Consider the following 24,561-nt stretch of genomic DNA (forward strand, 5'->3'; position numbering starts at 1 on the left):
AGTCAATCTTTAAGTGCTACTTACAATCCAGAAGGCAAATTACTAGCTGCAGTGATGCCAAAGGAATACTGCATAGCTTCAACGAGGAGAAAGTCAAATAAGGCTGACAAAACCCAGGAACCCAGCAAAAAGGACTACAAAATAAAACAGCAGAAAAATTATAGAGATGAGTCTCCTAAAAATAAGAAACATTTATTCAGTAGAATTAGCTCAGAGGGGTGTGTGTGTGTGTGTGTGTGTGTGTGTGTGTGTGTGTGTTTCGTGCAAGTTGCACGAAAGGTACTTGAATTTTTTTTGTGCTTATAAGAAAACATATTCTCATTTAAGATAACAGAAAACTGCCTGTAAGAAATTTTAGGATTGCGTTTAGTTTTTTTTTAATTACATACATGAGCTAGAAAGAAAGGCTAACAAATGATGAAAATTATTTGTTTTTATTAAAACAGATTTTTGAAAATGGGCAGAGTAAAACCATATTGCTCAAATGTATTAATATTCACAATTTTTAAGTATGCTGAAGATATATTTTTAACAACTAAAACACAAACCACTATGCAAAATAAATTATAATTTTATTAAAGTCAAAGTATTAAAATTTGTATTAGCTATTCACAATTAATACGACACATTATCATCATTATGCTAGTAACTTACATTTTAAAATTTTCTTTGGTTAATGTCCATGTGCCTCAAATCAGATACAGAATTAATTAAAAAGATAATTGTAAATAATAACACCAAGTTTAACAACATAAAACCCATTTAAACAAAATTTTTTTCTATAGCCTAAGTAGCAAGGGCAAAATACATAAAAACTTACCGCAAATTTTCTGCTTCCATATCTTCTTTCAAATATCCTAAAATTATAAATAAGCAGACTACTGCAGAAAGTATCTTTCAAATCAAGGCAAATTATTCTTCCACATATCAACCTCCAAATCTAGATGGGGATTTAAAAAAGAACAATAAACAAGAGTAAGATTTGTTCAGGTATGTTCCCTTAGCAAATTTATTATGTTTACACTGCCTATTTTGAATACTCTCAACAAAATCATAATGCACACACAAAAGGAAAACTATATACATATATTTTCTAAGAAACAAGTTCAAGTCTCTCACAGTAAAAGTTTCTTCCAACAGTAGCACGAAAAGTACTTGTATTTTTTTGTGCTTATAATAAGAAAACATACTCTCATTAACCAAAAACTGCCTGTAAGAAATTTTAGGATTGTGTTTGGTAAGATTTTTAAAAAGTATATACATAAGGTAGAATGAAAGGATAACAAATGTTCATTTTTACACTATTGAGTAAGACAAACTTGTAACTGAAAAACAACTTAGGTATAAACTCAAAAATATACATTTCTGAGCTTAATTTTAATCATCAACCTACTTCATAGCAACTATGCACAAAGCAATTTACGGTAACTGCTGCTAAATATGACTTTGAAATATTAGTTTATTTAAACAATTGTTTCACCCAACTTCTAGTTGCATAAAAAACATATAAGGGGAAATACATATATAAAAAAAAGAGCTACTCAACAGCCTATTTTGAGTATGCTTAAACATTCTTCCGATTTTTAAAGATAATCCCAATGATATTTAACAAACATTCTAATCTTATTTCTTCTTCACAACTATCTTATGTGATAGGTAAAACAAATATTAATCCCACCTTTTCATTGTATTTTTATTGTAGTAAAACAGACATAATATTTATGATTTTAACTCCTGAGTAAACAATTCAGTGGTATTAAGCAAATTCACAACGTTATACAACCATCACCACTATCTATTTCCAGAGCTCTTCATCATCCCAGACAGAAACGCTGTGCTAACTCCCTGTTCCCTCCCGCCTTAGCCCCAGGAAACAATATTCTATTTATGTCCCTACAAGTTTGTTTATACTGGATACCTCATGTAAGTGAGATCATGTATTTCTCCTTTTACACTTGCTCATTTCACTTTGCATATTTTCAAGGTTCATAGTAAAGTATGTATAAATCTCATTCTCATTTACAGTTGAATAGTATTCTATGGTATGTATATACCACATTTTGTTTACCCATTTATCTGCTGATAATATGAGTTTCTACCTTTTTGCTATTGTGAATAATGCTGCTGTGAACACTGGTAATATTAATTCCTTTTTTTTTTTTTTTTTTTAAGACAGGGTCTCACTCTATTGCCCAGACTGCAGTGCAGTGGCATGATCATATCTCACTGCAGGCTCAACCTACTGAACTGAATCAATACTTGCATCTCAGCCTCCTGAGTAGCTAGGATTACAGGCATGCACCACCACACCCATCTAACTTTTGTATTTTTTGTAGAGATGGGGTTTTGCCATGTTGCTCAGGATGGTCTTGAACTCCTGGTCTCAAACAATCCATCCACCTGCCTGCCTTGGCCTCTCAAAGCACTGCGATTACAGGCATGAGCCACCAAGCCCAGCCAACTCTGTCTTTAAGATAAGGAAAAAGAGGCACAGAGAAAGTATTTGTCTAAAGTCATATAACCTGTGCTCTTGCCAACAGAAATAAGAATACAAATAAGAAGTCTCACCATATCAACCGTCAAAACATTTCATATATGTTTCTACTCCAATCAAGACACTAGGCAGAGTCTGTCATGATTTTACTGGCCACCAGAGTTCATCTCAGCTGCCAGCCCAGCTGACCTGAGAATGGCTGCCTACCAGGCTGTATTGAGGCCATAGCTGGGCTCAAGGAGAAACAGTATCAGAGTCACACTGAAACTTCAGGCTGCACTTACATCCATCAATATGATCAATGAGGCAGTACACGTGAGAGCACATAGGAAACCGTCAAGTACTTGACCAGTGTCAGATGATGATGACTGTCATCTCTGCAGAACACCAGATCCAAAAACCCTAAGAGGCAGCTCCAAGTCCTCTATCCCCACATTTAATATTACAATGAAAATACTCAGGGACAAGCTCTGAGAGCCACTAAGAAAATCTGGGGATTAAGGAAATTGAGACTTTATAATTACTAAAATACAACAAACTGCATTTCTAGAACCCCATTTTTTTCAGTTAATGAAAATAAAGCTGCCAGCTACAGTTTTAAATAATGTATGTGTTGCAATCATGCTCAAGGACACAAAACTTGGAGAGATGGTATAAGAATAAACCACTGCATATTATTATGCAGGTGAATGCCCCTGCATAACTGGCTTGCATTCAGCAAAGCGCTGCTTCTGCAACTCAACCTAATGAAAACTGACTGTACCTTTGCATTAATTGCCAAAATCTGGGAGATTCAGAACTTGCAAAATAAAGCCCTTCATCAACTGCCCCTCTTGGACTTACCCTGGGTTCATCTCAAAGCATGCATCCTGTAGCATACTCCTAAGGGTCTGAAGTTCATGTTACTTCCTGAAGTAAAATGCCCATCCCCCTCTTCACTGCTAATTCACAGTCACCCCTTCTTTCAGACCAAACTGAAAGCTCACATCCCTCAGACTCTCCAGAGCTATGCCCCAACACTGGTCCCTACTTCCTTTATCGCCCCCTGAGGGTGTCATGTACACCTGTGTCCTACAGACTCATGTTCTTAAATATGTATGTGTGTTTAGATTTCCCAAGGCAGAAGTGAAACTCCCATATCTCTAATGAATACACACTGAGAGCCTCTTAGGTGTTTTAACAGTGGCAATGTGGATATGGCTATTCCTATTCCTGGACAGTAGAGTGGTCCTCTTCTAACCAAGCAGGTCACCACCTTTAAAGCATAGATGCCCACAGAGTGGGCTTAGCCAAATGAACCAAATTAACTCCAGAAATTAGGAAGGTACCAACCCAAGGCCCAGGGCCCCTTACATTAGTGGTCCTCAAAGCCAGCCATACACTAGAATCCCCTGGGAGTTGTTTTTAAAAAGACGGCAATGTCCAGGTCCCACCACCAGACTCTTTGACTGTTGTTCTGGGGTGAGATACTGGGTTTATATAAATCTAGATATAAATTATACCTATACATAAGTGTAGATATGGAGACAGATCTCTTAAGTTTTTCCAGGTGATTCTAAGGTGCGCCCAGAGTTGAGAACGACTGCGTTATAGCAACTGAAATAATACAGAAGCTATACTATCTTCTGAGAAATCATTAATATGGATAAATAACTGAAAGACTTGAAAAGGGAGCTGAAGCCAATCTGAGCAATGGTATTAATTACATCACTATGAAGAAAAGGTGTCAGTGTTCAAGAAATGGATTATTATGCTTAAAATGGGCTTGTGTTTAGCAAAGAAAGCATGGCACTCATATACTAGAATTTTTACTACTATTCCAATTCATAAAGAACCCAGCACCAGTATTTTCAACAAGATCAGTCTAGAAACCTTGAAAACCACAACTTCTGCTCCTTCTCATAGCAGAAACTCAAGAGAAATTTCCTACTTCATTTAACCATCACTGTAAAAGTATCATCAGTTCATAATCTGATACAGCTGACAGAGCCTAGCTCCTATAAGCAAATATTCAAATTGAGACAAGGTTTTGGCAAAGCTAAGTATGCATATTGGACATTAAAAAAAGATTTAGCATTGTTTTTAATTCCCTTGAAGTTACAAATTGCATTTCTCTGAGTAAAAAGTGAAACTGAAAACAAATGTGCCTAATAAAAGGAAATACTGCCATTGCTTCATTATTCTCTGCTTTGCTAAAAAATCAATAAATACAACTAAAAAAGTTTCTTAATGAAATATTAATAATAAATATTTCTTACAAACTGGGGGCTTTGAGGGACTAACAGTAGGAAGAAAAGGCAAATCTAGAGAAAAAAAAACTGTCCTCTCTCTTCTGAGGGGCCAGTGAGGCAGAGCTCACCTGGAAGTCATTCTTCACTGCGTGGAGGTCATACACAAAGAGCTTCTGGCAATGAGGCAGGAGAAGGGCCAGCAGGAGGGAGAGGGCACTGGGCACCAGCAGAAGGCTCTTCGACAGGGGCGCCTTGTCTGGAGGAAAAAGGAAACCATTTTCAGAATGATTGTTCCTAAGATTTAAAAAACCACATGGGTGAAAAGCAAGAGAATTCATTTCTTTTAAATCAGAATGAAGACAAAGTCCAGAAGCTCTGAAATTTAGTTCTAACATGCATTTTCAAATCATTGACCTGTGGAAGTAAGTGATCAAAAGACGCTGGAAACAAGCAGAATGCACTGGTAGGGCTTCACTGTCAGTTGGCTCTTAAATGAGACCAAGTTTACAGCCAGAACTTCCACAGAAACACCTTTCAGAAAATGGTTACCCAAGTGTAAAGAAATAAGAGAAGCGTGTTTTCTGTCAAATCAGCCAGTTAGCTCCTGAGTAGGCACAAAAATTCATATATATAAATAGATTTTAAAGTTTTATTTTGTAATTGATACATTAGGTGAACATATTTTGAGAGTACATGTGATAATCTGATACATTCATATAATCACATCCAGAGATGGAGTCTCACTTGTCGCCCAAGTTGGAGTGCAGTGGCGTAATCTCAGCTCACTGCAACTGCCATCTCCCAGGTTCAAGGGATTCTCCTGCCTCAGCTTCCTGAGTAGCTGAGATTATAGGCACACGCCACCACACCTAGCTAATTTTTGTATTCTTAGTAGGGACCACATTTCGCCATGTTGGCCAGGTTGTTCTCAACCTCCTGGGCTCAAGCGATCCTCCCACCTCGGCCTCCCAAAGTGCTGGGATTACAGGCTTGGGCCACTATGCCCAGCCTGGGGAACTGTTTCTTTAAGCTAGGAACACTGAATTATTCTCTTCTAGGTATTCTGAAACATCCGATAGATTAGTGTCAACTACAAACACCCCACTGATCTACTGAACACCAAGTCTTATTTCTAAGTGTATGTTTGTACCCATTAATCAACCTCTTTTTATCCCCCTCTCCCTCCTACCCTTCCCAGCCTGATAACCACCAGCCTACTCTCTTTCTTCATGAGATTCACTATATTAGCTCCCAAGTGTGACTGACAAAATGCAATCTTTGTCATTTTGTTCTTAGCTTATTTCACTTAACATGTCTTCTAGTTCCATCCATCCTGCTGCAAATGACAGGATTTAATTCTTTTTTTACAGCTGAATAACATTCTTCTGTGTGTGTGTGTGTGTGTGTGTGTGTGTGTGTGTGTGTGTGTTCCTTATCCATTCATCCATTTTTTTTCCATTCATGCATTGATGGACACTTCCGTTGATTCCACATTTTGGCTATTGTGAATAGTGCTACAATAAACATGGGAGTGCAGATATCTCTTTGATATACTGATTTCCTTTCTTTGGAATATATATCAAGTAGTGGATCATATACTATTTGAAGAATCTCCATACTGTTTTCCACTGTGACTGTACTAATTTACATTCCTACCAACAGTGTACTAGGGTTTCCCTTTCTCCACATCCTGGCCAGCCTCTGTTTGTTTTGGGTTTTGGGGTTGTTTTGTTTTGTAGAGAGTTTTGCTCTTTTGCCCAGGCTGGAATGAAGTGATGTGATCTCAGCTCACTGCAACCTCCATCCCCCAGGGTTCAAGCGATTCTCCTACCTCAGCCTCCCGAGTCTGGGATTACAGGCGCCTGCCAGCACACCCAGCTAATTTTTGTATTTTTAGTTAGAGATAGGGTTTCACCATGTTAGTCAGGCTGGTCTTGAACTCCTGAATTCAGGTGATCCACCCACCTCAGCCTCCCGGAGTACTAGGATTACAGGCGTGAGCCACCACATCTGGCAGCCAGCCTCTGTTACTCCTGTCTTTTTGATAAAAGCTATTCTAATTCATGGCTTATTGTGAAATATTTGTGAAATAGCCCATTGTGGTTTTGATTTGCATTTCTCTGATGATCAATGATGTTGAGTATCTTTTCATATGCCTGTTGGCCAGTTGTATGTCATCTTTTGAGAAATGTCTATTCAGATCTTTTGCCCACTTTTAAATGGGATTATTTGGGTTTTGTGCTATTGAGTTGAGCTCCTTACAAATTCTGGTTATTAATCCCTTGTCAGACAGAGTAATCTGCAAGTATTGCAAGTATTTTCTCCCATTCTGTGGGTTATCTCTTTATTGACTTTCTTTTTCTGTGCAACAGGAGTTTTTTAGTTTGAGGTAATCCCATTTGTCTATTTTTCCTTTGTCAGCCTGTGCTTTTAAGGTCTCACACAAAAAATCTTTGCCTATAGCATGTCCTGGAGCATTTCTCCAACATTTTCTGCTAGCAGTTTCACAGTTTCAGATCGTAGACTTCAGTCTTTAATCCATTTCCTTTGATTTTTATATATATTAAGAAATATGGGTCTTTCATTTTTCTGCATATGGTTAGCCAGTTTTACCAGCACAATATTTTTTGAGACAGGGTCTCACTCTATTGCTCAGACCGGTGTCCAGTGGCATGATCATAGCTCACTGCAGCCTTGAACTCCTGGGCTCAAGTTATTCTACTACCTCCCTAGTAGCTGGACCTACAGGCACTAGCTACTACACCTGGCCTTTTTTTTTTTTTTTTTTTTTGTAGAGATAAGGTCTTGTCATGTTGCCCAGGCTGGTCTCAAACTCCTAGTCTCAAGTGATCCTCTCACCTCAGCCTTCCAAAGGGCTAGGATGATAGGCATGAGCCACCGCACCCAGCCCCAGCACAAATTTTTTGAAGAGACTGTCCCTTCTCCATTGTATGTTCTTGACACCTTTGTTGGCTGCAAATGCATGGATTTGTATCTGGGTGTTCTAATCTGCTCCACTGGTCTATGTGTCTGCTTTTATGTCAGTATCCTGCTGATTTGGTTACTCTGCAGTATATTTTGAAGTCAGGTAGTGTGGTATTTCACTTTGTTCTTTTTGCTCAGAATTACTTTGGCTACTCAGTCTTTTGTGGTTCCACATAAATTTTAGGATTTGTTTTTCTATTTCTGTGAAGAATGTCATTGATATTTTGACAGGATTGCATTGAATCTGTAAATTGCTTTAGGTAGTATTGCCATTTTAACAATATTAATTCTTCCAATCTGTAAGCATGGAATACCCTTTCACTTTTTGTGTGTTCTTCAAGTTCTTTCATCAGTGTTTGATAGTTTTCCTTGTACATATATTTCACATCTTTGGTTAAATTGTTCCTAGGCGTTTTGTTTTTAAAAAATTAAAAGAAGCCAAAGTCTTAACACTGCTGTCTGCAGTGGCCTCCTGAGATTTTCTACCATGAGTACAATTGGAGCCCAGGTCAGTTTTCCAGGAGAGCCTAGTGCAGGCGTCCCCAAACTTTTTACACAGGGGGCCAGTTCACTGTCCCTCAGACCGTTGGAGGGCTGCCACATACTGTGCTCCTCTCACTGACCACCAATGAAAGAGGTGCCCCTTCCTGAAGTGCAGCGGGGGGCCGGATAAATGGCCTCAGGGGGCCGTAGTTTGGGGACGCCTGGCCTAGTGTAACCTCTGCCTTGCACTAAAGCAGTCACAGCCCTCTTCCTCCTTGACCTAATCATTTACATATTAAGTATGAAAGAATTATACTACTAAGGTTATTTTAGAAACTATAAATGTCTTCTCTCTTCCCTCTGATGAGAGGAAAAAAAGAAGCAAATATGTTTTATTCTAGCTCACTTTTTTTCCCAGTACAACAAAATGTCAGCTTTTACCTACTCAGGAACATTTCCTCCAAGTATGTCATTTAATCAAAATGTGCACTATTGTGCACTATTGTGTCACTATTGTGACATCTAGGTAGCCTCTTCTCTCCCTCCTGGTCTTCCTTGGTTCCACCTTTTTGTTTTCGTGCTTTCCTCTCTCATAGACCCTGGAAACAAGCCCCTGAAGCTACCTGCTGAGCTAATCCATGGGGCAGAACAAGCGCTATGAGAAGGGAAAGGACCTGGGGTCCAGAAGACTTGGGCTTGAACCCTCATTTTCACACTTACTGATGCTTGTCATTGGACACAGCATCTGACCTCTCTGAGCTTCAGTCACCTCATCTGACCTAATCCTCAGGGTTACGCTAAGAATGAAATGAGGTAATGCATGTAGAAATGGCTAGCACAGTATCTGGTCTATGATGGGAGCTCAGAAATATAAAGTGAATCTAAATCTAGGAAAACTGCTAAATTAACATGTTTTCCTTGGAAATAATTACTTCCTATAATAACCTTGTAATATTCATAGTATCAAAAGACTATCTTGAGAACTCAAGTGGTACCAGCAGATTTGGTTACAAAAACATGGCAGAGATTTTCATCAAATAATGAAACACTTATGCTTCATCAAGAACCAAAAACATTGCATACAGTTGTGAAAAAGTTTTACAACTTAATAAAAGTTTAATTGTAAACGTTTATTGTGAAAAAGTTTACAATTAAGACTTACACTGGGAATTACATAATGATAATTTTGATAATTCTGTCATTGCTTTTATATTTCTTAGCTGGCATTCTGCCTTCATTCTTCTTGTTTCTTAGTATCACTACACACTCACAAATTTTTACTTAGTCATTGTGTTACAATCAGCTGCATTCTTTTTCCAACATTCAAACTGTCTGGGTGGAAGCCCTCTGACCAGCTCCTGTGGCCTTTCAACCATGGCCCTCCATGCCTGCTCTGGCTGCCCCATTTACCCATTTTGTCCTTGCTTTAGGCTCTCCTGTACTCTCCCTGCCCAAGACCTAGAATTTCTCTAAGGATCCATCCTGTTAGGGAATGGGGAATGTTGGCGAATGGTCTTCAGAAACAAAATCTGAGGCTGGGTGCCGTGGCTCACAACTGTAATCCCAGCATTTTGGGAGGCTGAGGCAGGTGAATCACAAGGTCAGGAGTTCAAGACCAGCCTGGCCAACCTAGTGAAACCCCATCTCTACTAAAAATACAAAAATTAGCTGGGCATGGTGGCACGGGCCTGTAGTCCCAGCTACTCAGGAGGCTAAGGCAGGAGAATCACTGGAACCTGGAAGGTGGAGGTTACAGTTAGCCAAGATCATGCTATTACACTCCAGCCTGGGCAACAATGTGAGACTTCATCTCAAGAAAAAAAAAAAAAAAAAAAAAAAATCTGGGTACTAGATATGCTCAGTGTAATTTTGGATCCCAATGCTTCTAGCTCTTTCAGTAATCATCACTAAAAAATATATTTTTGAAATCATGATTCGTAATGATATTTCCAATTCAAATTCAACAATGTAACACTACAGTACTATTTTTCTTTTCTTTTTTTTTAAGATAGGGTCTCCTTGTATAGCCCACGCTAGAGTGCAGTGGCATGATCTCAGTTGACTGCAACCTCCACCTCCTAGGCTCAAGCAATCCTCCTGCCTCAGCCTCCCAAGTAGCTGGGATTACAGAGGCAAGGCACCATGCCCGGCCATTTTTAATTTTTTTTTATTTTTGTAGACACAGGGTTTTCCCATGTGACCCAGGATGGTCTTGAACCCCTGAGCTCAAGTGATCTGTCCGGCTCAGCCTCCCAAAGTGTTGGGATCATAGGTGTGAGCCACCATGCCTGGCCTACAGTGCTTTTTCTTAAGCTCTTTGCATTTCTGTCTTTTCTCTCTTAAATATTAATAGTTACCTGCTTGCTTTATCCTCGGTTACACATAAAATAATTTTAATACTATAATATCAGCATCATTATAAATAATAAACTGTTTATTAAGCCCACTGGGCGAAGTTTAAGATATCTTAGAATATTTTGTTTTTGTTTTGGTCCTTAGAATGTGTGTGTACACTAATATCTCCACTAAGGATGGTCGGAGTCCTGTGTTCAAAAGCTACCTGAAATAATTCTTCTCCCTGGTGGTTGTAATACAGACGTTTGTTTATTTCTGTTTACATTCAATGCTAAAGTTTGCTTCTTTCCCCATTAAAATTTTTGAATGTTAAATATTTACACTGTAAATTAAATAAATTAAATAAACCAAAACTATGAAAAACAAAGTTTTACTTTCACTGCAGTTATTTATCCCCTCTATCCCATACCCCACGACCCACTCCCATAGATACACACTAATAGTTTCTAGCTTAACTCCCAATTTTCTTTTTTAAAAAACAATTAACACACGTTAACTTTTATATTTATATATATATACACATGTAGACATGGTACAAAAATGCACATACTGGTAGTTCCTCATTTCTGCATAGCTCTGATAGGCACAGACCTCAGTTACCATAATTTGGTAAAATAACACCAGCTCTTCAGTATATACATCATTATATCAGTAAGATGTGTACTACGATCAGTGACCAATCATATATGTCACTTCTCTCCAAGTCTGTCAGTGACTGGTCACTGGGCAGCTGTTATTCCATTTGTGCACAGAGAGCAACGCATGTGTGCTGCCTCATCTTCCAATGATAAATTCACGTGACATTTTACTAAAATAGACCATGAAAAGAGGGGACTAGTCAAGAAAGATGAAAGTATACAGAGGGCCAGGCGTGGTGGCTCACATCTATAATCCCAGAACTTGGAAGGCAGAGATAGGCGGATCACTTGAGGTCAGGAGTTCGAGACCAGCCTGGTGAACATAGTGAAACCCCATCTCTACTAAAAATACAAAAATTAGCTGGGCATGATGACACACCTGTAGTCCCAGCTACTTGGGAAGCTGAGGTGGGAGACTCATTTGAACCCAGGAAACAGAGGCTGCCGTAAGCCAAGATCATACCACTGCACTCCAGCCTGGATGACAGAGAAAAACTCCATCTCCAAAAACAAAAAAGTATATAGCAAAGAAACAAAAAGTAATAGTGCTGAAAGTGAAATCTGAATCAAATGTTATAAAAGAAATGTTATAAAGGTTATAAAAGAAATAACAAACCACAGGAATGTTGACACTGCCACCATTCAAAAGACTCTAGATGGACAGCCAGGGAAACCCAGTGAAAGTGAACTTATCAACAGGAAGGTGACTGTGAAAGTCAGAATACTGGTTCCCCGAAGAGGTCCACATCCTAATTCCCAGCACCTGTGATTATGCTGGGTTACACAGCAAGGGGGTGTTAAGGTTGCAGACAGAACTGAAGTTGCTAATCAGATGTCCTTGAGATGAGGAGATTATTTAAGATATCCAGCTGGATCCAATGTAATCACAAGAGTCTTTTTTTTTTTTTTGAGACAGAGTCTCACTCTGTTGCCTAGGCTAGAGTGCAGTGGCACAATCTCAGCTCACTGCAACCTCTGCCAATTCCCAGGTTCAAGCAATTCTCATGCCTCAGCCTCCCAAGTAGGTAGGACTACAGGCGCATGCCACAATGCCCAGCTAATGTTTCTGTATTTTTAGTAAAGACAGGGTTTCACCATGGTGCCCAGGCTGTTCTCAAACTTCTAAGCTCACGGAATCTGCCTGCCTCAGCCTCCCAAAGTCCTATGATTACAGGCATAAACCACTGTGCCTAGCCATATTTCTTTTGCTTTAAAACTTCACATTTGTGATGTTAGAGAAGCAATAGTAAACTAGTGACTGTGATGACCCAGAGGAAGTGATGCTGGCAAAAATCTACACATTAAGGAAACTCTCAGAGATACTGCATTACATTGAAAGCAGAGAGAATAAAATAATGGATACTTAGCCAAACTGAGGAGTATGACAATTCACAAGGTATTACGATAGGTACTCCCCATAAGTTACACAACAGGAAGAAGGCAAACACTGTTCAAACTGCTCTTGATAAGTTTCTTACAAAGAAATAAAACACTTTAATTCTCAACGTCTCTAATGTTTTTAATAAATTACAGTATACTGTTTTTCTATTTTTTCATTTTCCTATGATTTATAACTACACATTTATGAGAGAACTAAAGTTTTAACAAAGCATTCTTTCAATAAAGATTTTTAAAAGTCATGGAATAATCCAGATTTTCCCCATTGATTATTAAAATAGTTTGGCCTGGTTTCAACTTGCAGTCATTTTTATGGTCCTGCATCATCTTGCAAAGCAAGGAGTATGAGAGAGAGAGAGTGTGTGTGTGTGTGTGTGTGCGCGCGCACGCGCGCACATGCGTGCATGCACATACTCTCTCCTAAAACAAGACTGCAATGTGGTCACTTCTCTATGACCTTCAAGCTCAAATGACAAGTCTCTGACCTTGGTTGTCCAGACCTCCCCACATTCCGGGTCTCCTGCCTCTCCAGCACAACCTCCATTGCTTAGTTCTCAGGAGCCTTTGCTGCAACCAAACTGCACAGCTCACTGCCTCCTGAACATGTTGCTTTCTGTTTCAATGCCTTTGGAAAATTTTTCCAGACTTAAATCCCCAAATATCATCAATGCCTTCCTTATTAGCACAGATACTCCCTTATCTAAATCTTATGCAGCCTTCAAATTACAGTTGTTTCTACTTTCCTCCATCAGCCTGAGTGAACCATTTTAGCCTAAAGGGTTTTTCCCCAACTCTTCACCCTTGTTTCCACACACTACTATGATCAGCCAGGGTTTGTACAGTTTTGCCATCCTCACTACAATAAAGATTCCTGAAGGGAAGCCACATGCCTTACTCTTTTCTACATTCACCATAAAGCCTAGCACCATCCCTTGCACAGATGAAACATCCAGATCATTAATAGCCAAGATCATAGAAAAGCCTCACTGACGGGGACATTCTCAGATTCTGTGAGGCGCACCTTCATCTTATTCATAAGAAATTCCCTGGGGGCGAATTTACCAGTTACAGTTGACACTGTGGTTATTGTACTTGTTTAAGCATATAAAAATAGCCCAACTATTTCCTCTCTGGTCAGGTCTTGTAAGTATCTAAACTGGAACCATTAGTAAAGTGCTTGCATACTTTCTTCATGACCAAAATGCAAACAAGGCTCCATGGAATCTAAAATCTAACCAAGTTCCTCATTGCCTAGTAATTTAAGAGTGGAGGACAGCACCATAGCTATGAGCCTAAACAATCTGAATCCTATATTGAGCCATTTTAGCCTCATTTTCCTCACCTGTAAAATGGAGATGAAAACCTACCTCAAAAGTGTTATGAGAAGAAAATGAAATAAAGAATGAAAACAGGGGCCGCTTGGTGGCTCGTGCCTATAATCCCAGCACTTTGAGACGCCAAGGCGGGTGGATCACCTGAGGTCAGGAGTTTGAGACCAGCCTGGCCAACATGGTTAAAACCCTGTCTCTACTAAAAATAGAAAAATTAGCCAAGTGTGTGGGGAGGCACTTGTAATCCCAGCTATTCAGGAGGCTGAGGCAGGATAATCGCTTGAACCTGGGAAGCAGAGGTTGCAGTGAGCCAAGATTGTGCCATTGCACTCCATCCACTCTGGGCGACAGAGCGAGATTCTGTCTCAAAAAAAAAAAAAAAAAAAGAAGAAGAAGAATGAATATAGGGCATGTTGCTCCTACCACAAGTACCATCACAACATCCCAGGCTTCCCGCATTAAAGGCAAGCTCCTTTGTGACTCTGACAGGACTGATGATGGAGCAGGGGTGATGTAAGTGCAAAGGGCAGCTTGATTCAGGTTTCCTTCAACTTGGGTTTCTACCTGTCCTTTGTGCAGTGGGCCCCATCACTCCTCCCTCTTCCTTGCTAGCTTCTGAGCAACTCAACATGACTGAAGAAAGTCACATAGCTGAGCTACAAGATTTTACTATAAATTCTTGGTCTCAAATCTCAAGGTGACACTCTCCACTGACAAGTGTTTCCACTGATTTTTCTCTAGTATGTCTGTTCTACAACTTCTTATCTCACACCATCTCTTCCTTTCTCCTCATACCTCTCGAATTCACACTCTCAACTTGAATACCAAACTCCCAACACATTCACTAAATGAATAAATGAATGATTTGCTTTGGTATTCTCATTATTTAAATATGAGTAGACATCCATGGTATACCATGCATTATTCTAGGTCCTGAGGCACAGCAATAAACTGTGGACAAAGTCCCTAGCCTTGTGGTTTACAGTCTAAACAGGAGAGAAAAATAACAAACAAAACAAAGTAGATATACATTATGTCAGATGTAAATAAATGCTACAAAAAAATGAAGAAAAATTAAATCTGTGGCTTTGTGATTCACAAAATTAAATCTGTGGCTTTGTTTCTCCTCCCAAACACATGGTAGGACTGCTCTCCACTCCTACTCCCAAATCAAGTGAGGCATGGCAATGTGACTTGCTCTACCCAAGTAAATGAAAGCTGTCACTTAAAGAGGACACTTTAAGAGTCAGGGAATCATTCTTGCTCTTTTCACCTGCAAGTGTGCAAGATGGTGACTATCAGCCAGCTCGCAGGGCTGACAACAGTGTGGAGTGGACCCCTCCCAGGAAACTTGCAATGGTGATGGAACACCAGTGAGATGAAAGCCTTGTTATCTCAGGTTCCTGATATTTCCAAGTTGTTGGCTACTGCAGCATAACTTGGCCCACTACTGGTGGGGAAGAAGGGATGCCGTCTTACCCAGCATGGTTAGGGAAGATCTTCTTGTAAGGTGGATTTGGGCAGAGACCCGAAGACGTAGGCCTTGCAGATATCTGAGAAGGGTGATCCTGGCAGAAGTAAAAGCAAGTACAAATGCTCTGAGGTGAAAACATGCTCAACATGATTAAGAAATGATAAGGCTGCCAACTGGCTAAAAGCAGAATGAGCACAAGGCAGAAAGGGAGGGAGCTAAGGTCAAAGAAGTGGCAGTGTGGGGAATAGTCCGGAGCCCTACAGGCCATTATGAGGACTATAACCTTTCCTTTGGATGTGACAGGGTGCTTTGGGGAGGACTAAGTTGAGGAATAACATGATTGGACATGTTTTTAAATAATCATTTGGTTGCTAAATTGAGAAGAAACTACAGGAAGGCAAGAGTAGAAGATAGGAAACCAGTTAGGAGGCTGTTAGGGAATCCAGGGAAGAGAGGAGGATACTCGAACCAGCACGGTAGAGGTGGAGATGAAGAGGGAGGCTGGAACTGGGATATGCTGTGAAGGTACTGCAGGTAGGATATGCTGACTAACTAGGTGTATGGACAGATGGAGAAGTCAAGAATAAAACTAGTTTTTGTTCTGAACAACTGGAAGAACTATTGGCAGTTACTGAGACGGCCCTGAATGAGTTACTGAAATGTTGTCTTTTCCACCTATAAGATCTGCGCCCATCTTGCAAAATGCTCCCCCACGCCTACACCTGCCAGGTCTCTATCCTCTCTATCAGTGCCACTCAAAGTAACCAGTCTGCAAAGTGTTACCAGTTCAGTGAGGTCAGAGTTTGTGTCAAATGTGAATCAACACGCTGCCTCCTTCAGGGATGAAGTCCTGCTATGAAAAAATACTTCAACTAAACATGTGCTCTGCTCAAATATCTCGTTATCCTTTGTCCTGCTTTTTTTCATAGCACTTAACAGTAGATTTAATAGTGATTCATTGACTTTATGATTCAAATTGATACACCATTATTTTCACTGCCACTAAAAAACAAATACTGCCAAATATTATTCTAAGATGTCATCAATTATAAGGCACATTCCAATTCTAGAATCATTAAAATGTGGGAACAAACGCATTTCAGAATCAAGGAAATATGTTTCTTGGTCTACTGTCCATCCCCCTACCTTCAGTCTCCACTAGAACACAAGCTCCTTTAAGGCAGCAGCTCTGTCTGGTATGTTCCCTATTGCAGCATCCCTCATGCCTCTAATAGGACCTGGCAGATAAAGGCAGTCAAGAGTGTTTGTTAAAAAAAAAAAAAAAAAGGAGGGCCAGGTGCGGTGGCTCAAGCCTGTAATCCCAGCACTCTGGGAGGCCGAGGCGGGTGGATCACGAGGTCGAGAGATCGAGACCATCCTGGTCAACATGGTGAAACCCTATCTCTACTAAAAATACTAAAAATTAGCTGGGCATGGTGGCACGTGCCTGTAATCCCAGCTACTCAGGAGGCTGAGGCAGGAGAATTGCCTGAACCCAGGAGGCGGAGGTTGCGGTGAGCCGAGATTGCGCCATTGCACTCCAGCCTGGGTAACAAGAGCGAAACCTCGTCTCAAAAAAAAAAAAAAAAAAAGGAGATGGATATGTAAATGTAAGACACGCTCAAATACTGGCAGGAGCAACCCAAGTGTCCACTGGCAGATGAATGGCTAAATGGGTAAACAACATGTGGCATACACATATAATGGAATTTAATTCAGCCTTAAAAAGGAAGGAAACTGTCACATGAAACAACATGCACGAACCTTGAGGACATTATGCTACATGAAATCAGTCACAAAAAGATAAATATTGTATGATTCCACTTATTTGTAGTACCTAAAGTAGTAAAATTCACAGAGGCAGAAAGTAGAATAGCGGTTGCCAGAGGCAGAGCGCAGCGGGGGTTGGGGAGAAATGGGAAGTTGTTTAATGGGTACAGAGTTTCAGTTCTGCAAGATGAGAAGAACTATAGACATCGGTTGTACAATATGGATGTACTTAATACTACTGGACTATACATAAAAATAGTTAAGATTGTACATTTTATATTAAGTACATTTTACCCCAATTAAAAGTTAAAACTAAATATAAGCAAATACTCACTGAACTAATAACTGACCCTATTTACACAACCATTTTAATTCTGTCCAGGACCAAACAAACCCCTAAAAATACAGATCTGATAATTACCATTAAGTATTCCTCTCAAGATGAGCAAAAATCAGATCTCAAAAACCTATGTGGAAAGTAGTAATGCACAAATATCCAAAAAGTTGCACATCACAGGATAAGTATACAGTATCATCATGGACAACAAGATTCACTGATCAACTCAAGATTTATACTTTTACTACATAAAAATTTTGCCTCAAAAATAAAACTTTAAACAATTATTAAATTCTGGTTAATAACAATGCTCATTTAAGTGTTTAAAGAAAATGTGACTATAATCTACTTTGTAATGTATTTTTAAAAAATAATATGGTACTGATCAAATAAAGGAATCAGATATTTGCTAAAGCAAACACAGTAAAATGTTAATTATTGAATTAACATTTTAATTAGGTGGTGGGTATGTGGGTGTTAAGTGTACCCTATTCTTTCTACTTTGTGGCATGCTTGAAACTTTTCATAATTAAAACATTGGGTGGGGATGCACAGTGAATCACAGAATCAGAGCTCAGAAAGGACTTCAATGAAGTCCTTTTTACATGAAGTGAAAATTAGTAGAACTGAAATGAGAAATAGACAAAACCACAAATATAGTTGGAGAATTCAGCACTCTTCTCACAGTAATGAATAATAGAAGTAAACAGAAAACCACTGTTATGGACTCAATGTGTACACCTAAAATTTCTATGTTGAAGCTCTATGTTGACTATGTTTGAAGAAGGGTCCTTTAAAGAGGTAATTAAGATCAAATGAGGTCATAAGGATGGATGGAGCCCTAATTCAATGTGACATGTCTTTATAAGAAATGGGAGAGACCCAGGGATGCTCGCACACAAAGGAAAGACCATGTGATGACACAGCTAGAAGCCAACAGGCTTCTGCAAGGCCCTGGGAGAAACCAAACCTGCCAAAACCCTGAGTTTGGACTTCTAGCTTCTGGAGCTATGAGAAAATTAATTTCTGTTCTTTAAGCCACCCAGTCTGTGTATTTTGTTACGGCAGTCCAAGCTGACTAGTAAAACCAATAAGGATATACAAGACCTGAAAAACATTATCAACCAATCTGGCTTGATTGACAATTATAGAACACTCCACTCAACAACAGCAAATTACACATTTTTCCAAGTGCATGTGGAAAATTCACCAAAATAGACTATATTCTGGGCACAGAAGATTCTTCAAAAAATTTAAAGGAATTAAAATCATACAGCGGGTACAGTGGGTCACATCTGTAATACCAGCACTTTGGGTGGCTGAGGTGGGTGGATCACAAGGTCAGGAGTTTGAGACCAGCCTGGCCAATATGATGACACCGCATCCCTACTTAAAATTAAAAACTTAGCTGGGTGTGGTGGTACACACCTGTAGTCCCAGCTACTCAGGAGGCTGAGGCAGGGAAATCATCTGAACCTGCGAGGCGGAGGTTGCAGTGAGCCAAGATCATGCCACTGTACTCCAGCCTGGGCAACAGAGCAAGACTCCATTAAAAAAAAAAAAAAAAAAAAAAAAAAATCATACAAAGCATGTCCCTTGACCACAAAAAAATTAGAAACCAAGAACAGAAATATGGAAAATCCCCTAAATATGTCAAAACTCAACAACACATTTCTAAACAGTATCTGGGTCAAAGAGGAAGTCACAAAGGAAATTAGGCTATATTTAAAATATAATAAAAAATAAAGCACAACCAAGCAAACTGTGTGGACTGCAGCTAAAGCAATGCTTAAAGGGAAAAGCGCAGCATAAAAATGCTTATATTAGGAAGCAAAAAGGTCCCAAATAATGGTGTAGGTTACAATCTTTAACAAAAACTAGAAAAAGAGGAACAAATTAAAACCTAAGCAAGCAGATGTAAAGAAATAATTAAGAGTAGAAATCAGTGAAATGGGAAAAAGCAAACTATAATAGAGACAAATCAATGAAACTAAAAACTGGTTATTTGAGATCAATAAAACTGATACACTTCTAACAGAATTCATCAGGAAAGAGAGAAGACACAATTATCAGTATCAGGAATGAAGGAGGAGACATCATTACAGATCCCAGAGACATTAAAAGGATAGTAAGTTGCACAACAATGTGAATTTACTTAATGTCACTGAACTGTGCACTTAAAAATAGTTAAAATAGTACATTTTATGTTATGTATTTCTTATCACAACTAATTTTTTAAAGGGAATTTTAGGAAACACTTTATGCCCATAAATTTGACAACTTAGATGAAACAGGCAAACTCCTTGGAAGACACAACCTACCAAAGCTCATTCAAGAAGAAATGGATAACTTAAATAGTCCCATAGATATTATGAAACTGAAGTTATAGTTAAAAGGCTTCCAACAAAGAAAATCCCAAGCCTCATGGCTTCAGAGGAGAATTCAGGGAAAAGAATACCAATTCTACATAAACTCTTTTACAACACAGAAAAATAGGGAACATTTTCCAATTCATGTTATGAAGCCAATGTTATATAGATATTGAAGCCAAAGATACTAAAAGGCAAAAAATAGACCAATATACTTTATGAACATATTAACAGACACAAAATTCTCAACAAAACATCAGTAAATCAAACCTCACATTATATAAAAAGAATATACCATGACCAAATAAAGCTTATCCTGGGAATGCAAGCAAATCAATGTAATTTATCATATCAAGTTAAAGTATACTATGAAACCAGTCTCATCCTGCCCAATTATCTGCTTATTCTGAAACCAATTTGTCTTCAATCCATAAGGCTAAACTGACCACTCACTGCTATCTAGTTAACGACAGGCTATCCCTTTGATCTAACCTCATCTATTATTACTAATTTAACCAACTAGTAACTACTAACACCAGCCAACATTATTAAGCACTCAGGAAGTGGAGGCATTAGCACAGCACTATTTGTGTGCTACTTTGTTCCTGCCACTCCCACTACAGAGCCTATGTGCCTGTTACTCTCTCTACCCAAATTGTTCTTCCCATGTCCAGCTTATTCTCAGCATTTAGTCCTCATTTCAAATAGCACCTCCTCAGAGTGGCTCTCCATTGTGATTTTTTGCTTTTGAGTGCATCATCCTGCTTAATTTGCTCTGTGGCATTCTTTATTACATGAAATTCTCTGTTTCTTCGTCTGTCTCCTTCATCAGAATACAAACTCTACAAAGCTAAGGTCCTAGCTGTCTTGCTTACTGCTATATTCCCACAGCCAGAATGCCACCACTTAGCACACAGATGCCTTTCAGTAACTAGGTGGTGAATGAATAATTACATGGTTTAATCCTCAAAATCACCCTATGAGGTAGACATTACTCTTCTCAGATTTATACAGAAGACAAAACTGACTCAGAGAGTACATTACTATCCATGACTACAAAATGTCTTAGCCAGGGTTCCCCTGAGAGTTAAGGGTGACACAACGGCTTACAGGCAGGGACTTTATTTTGGAATGTCATCCCAGGAAGCAATAGTGAAGGACATGGGGAGGGAAACAAAGGAAGAGTCCAGAAAAGGACACTGTCAAGTAGGCAATCGCCATATGTGACATGTTTCTGACGGGTGCTGGGACCTGCGGGACTTTCTAAGAAGCCTTGTGAATGTGTCTCAACTATTGTCCCAGGTGGAAACAGGGCAGCATTTTTATCCGTCAGCTTCTATCCTCGGTGGTCTAGGGTGGCCACAGAAAAGAAGCCCCACAGGAGGAACAGAGAAATAAATACAATAAACTAGTTTACACACCAAATGGGACGCCGTAGAAATAGTATAAAAGGTGAGGCTGAGTACACTGAAACAGTGCGCCAAGAAGAGGCTAGTGAGCAGCAAAACCAGTGTTCAAATTCTGATACTACCAATACAACTGACTACACTGCATTGCCATTTAGTGCTACTGTTCAAAAAAATTTCACCTTCATGGTGGATTTCAAGTGAAAGACATATACAATCACAAACGGCACAAACTGAAATCAAAGTGGTGTGTAACAAAAGTAAATGTTAACTGTGAACAAAATCTAAGAAAACTGCAGTCTGTGGAGGTTGCAACACAGATCCGAGAAATCCATTTCTAGGAATTTAGCCCAAAGTAATTCTCATAAATGTGCACAAAGATTCTGCCACAAAGATGTTGATCACAGCACTGCTTATAATAGTGAAAAGACTAGAAACAACATGAATATCCAATAGGGAAATGGTTAAGTTATGTTCTATCCATAAAAATGGAATAATAGTCAACATTAAGAAATAGGTTGCAGAAAAATATTTCATACCTTGGAAAGATGTTCCTAAATAATAAGTGCAAAATATTCTGGTGGTATTACTATACAAAACTAATATATAAATACTTTTAAGAAAAAGTATCTATGAAAATATTAACAGGGATAATCTTTGGTCTGTTCATGGGATATCTTAATTTTTTACCAAAAAAATCAATTGTAGTCTGGACCTGGTGGCTCACACCTGTAATCCCAGCACTTTGGGAGGCTGAGGTGGGCAGATCACAAGGTCAGGAGATCAAGACCATCCTGGCCAATATGGTGAAACCATGTCTCTACTAAAAATACAAAAAAATTAGCTGGGCGTGGTAGTGCATGCCTGTAGTCCCAGCTACTCAAGAGGCTAAGGCAGCAGAATTGCTTGAACCCAGGAGGCGGAGATTGCACTGAGCCAAGATCGCGTACAGCCTGAGCAACAGTACAAGACTCAAAAAAAAAAAAAATCTATTTTAACAATTAGAAAAAATAATTTGTAACTAGTTACTAACTCAGGAAAAAGACCCATATGGTAAATCCTTATGCACTGAAATGGGGCAAGTCACTAGCAATCTTCCGGCCTCTCTGTGAGCAGAGCCAGGAAGTGGTATATACATACAGAACCCAAACAGAGATCAAACAGAAGGTTTAAAAAAAGTCATTTCTATGCAGAAGATCCTTCCACCTTTGAAAATAGGGATGCTACAAATTTTAAGAATAACAGAGAATACATTAAAAGCAAAAATGCAAAACACTGTTGGGCAAAGGTAACATAAAACACTCAAGTTTAACATTTCCATTTGAGTCTGATTTCTCTTTGGTTTGACCAAAGTAATAGCCATTTCTTTGAGGCAATAAATACTAACCAGGCTTGGGTGACTATGTATCATCCTAAAATAAATATTACAGTATATGTGAATTATTTACTGTGCTAATAAAAGCACTCTACATGTAATGCCATCTCAGTGAATTCTTACAATAGCCCTGAAGCAGGAATTAATTATCAGCATTCTCCAGGTGAAGAAATAAACTAAAAAAGGATAAATAACTCAATAAAAGTCACAGCTAGTTAGTAGAAAGGCTGGGATTTGAACTTGGTTCTGCCTGACTATAAAGAAACCATTTCTTTCTAATACATAAGAAGGAAGTATAACTTTATATGGTTACTATTTTAATACCTAAGATATATCTTTTTGGTTCCTCAAAAAGTCAAGCACAGATTTATCACATGACCTAGCAATTCCACTCTGAGGAATATACCCAAGAAAACTGAAAACACAGTTGTTGCTGTTTTTCCACAAAAGCCTACATACAAATGTTCACAGCAGCATTATCATAAAACAAAAAGTGGATACAAACCAACGTCCATCAGCAAATGAACGGACAAAATGTATATTCATACAATGGAATATTATTCAGCCATAAAAGGAATGGATCCTGATACATGCTACAACATGGATGAACCTCAAAAACATTATGCTAAGTGAAAAAAAAGCCACTTGCACAAAGTTACATTCCTTTATATGAAATGTCCAGAATTTAGAAATCCATAGAGACTGAAAGCAGATTAGTGTTTGTCAGGGGCAGTTGGGAGAAGGTAATGGGGCATGACTGCTTAATGCAGGGGTATCTAATCTTTTGGCTTCCCTGGGCCACACTGGAAAAGAAGAATCATCTTGGGCCACACATAAGGTACACTAACACTAACTACAGTTAATAAGCTTACACAAAATTGCAAAAAATCTCAGAATGTTTTAAGGAAGTTTACAAATTTGTGTTGGGCTACATTCAAAGCCGTCCTGGGCTGCATATGGCCCACTGGCTGCAGGGTGGACAAGCTTGGCTTAATAGGTACTATATTTCTTTCTGGCATGATAAAGTGTTCTGGAATTAAATTACGGTTGGTGTTAATTGTACAACAATATAAATGTACTGGAAGTCAGTAAGTGAACATTTTAAAATGGTTAAAATGGCAAATTGTACCTGAATAAAAATATGTATCTTTTGGGTACTGGAGACACTAATCACAGGCCTTGCAAAGCTTACCCCTGTGGGCTGTTACAGAAGCATTCTAGCTGAAGACAGACAGGTAGGGGAGCAACCCTGGAACTCTGCCTGCCCCCACAAGTCACACATGTAAAAATACACATAACAAAAAGCCCTGTATGGTTAATACCCTTGAGAGGAGGGGCTGCCATATCCTACCACAACACTGGTTTTCCTATGTCTGACTACTTAAATATTTGGTAAACTTCTCAGGGTTCCCACAAGAATGGGGTGACTTGGTGTCTCATAGAGTAACTTCCTTATAAAGTTTTTCATCAGGAAGAAGCTAAACCAAAACTAAGGGCAGAAATCCACAAAAGCACAGTAAAGCCGTGCCTTGCAAGGGACAAATTCCGCTTCCACTATGATTTATTCCTGAAGTCTCTGGACTTCCTAGAAAACTTAATGAAACTTAGATTCAGTGACCACCTTAGGGAGGAATGAGTGCCTCTGGGTGACCATCTTAACAAAGACTGCCCAGGGATCAAAAGGTTCCAGGTTTATTTTTGTTACACCCATTTCCCTACAGTGTTTAGAAGTAAAACACTGGAAGCCATCCATCAATAAGGTCCTGTTCCTAATGCATTGAGGAGAATTCCATGACACTGATACCCGCCACACTGACCGCTCCTCATGCAGGTCCCCAAAAAACTGGGCAGAGTGCCTGGTTCAGGACGGCAGCCAATAAACACTTGTTATCAAAGCAGCTGTTATAAAGTTTAT

At 39.1% G+C, this 24,561-nt stretch overlaps 1 protein-coding gene across 5 annotated transcripts in view; it reads right to left on the minus strand.

The window, feature by feature from the left end:
• UBAC2 (UBA domain containing 2) overlaps positions 1–24,561 on the minus strand; it is a 171,629-nt gene that overhangs the window by 131,306 nt on the left and 15,762 nt on the right. For all 5 annotated transcript variants that reach the window (XM_010338813.3, XM_003928215.4, XM_074387483.1 and 2 more), the window contains exons 2-4: positions 4,854–4,981; positions 821–940; positions 25–134 (exon numbers count right to left, since the gene is read on the minus strand). In XM_010338813.3, the coding sequence (XP_010337115.2) occupies positions 25–134; positions 821–940; positions 4,854–4,981 (358 nt within the window). The remainder of the gene's footprint in view (positions 1–24; positions 135–820; positions 941–4,853; positions 4,982–24,561) is intronic.

The sequence above is a fragment of the Saimiri boliviensis genome, chromosome 16 (assembly GCF_048565385.1).
Source record: "Saimiri boliviensis isolate mSaiBol1 chromosome 16, mSaiBol1.pri, whole genome shotgun sequence".
In the NCBI taxonomy this organism is placed as follows: Eukaryota; Metazoa; Chordata; class Mammalia; order Primates; family Cebidae; genus Saimiri; species Saimiri boliviensis.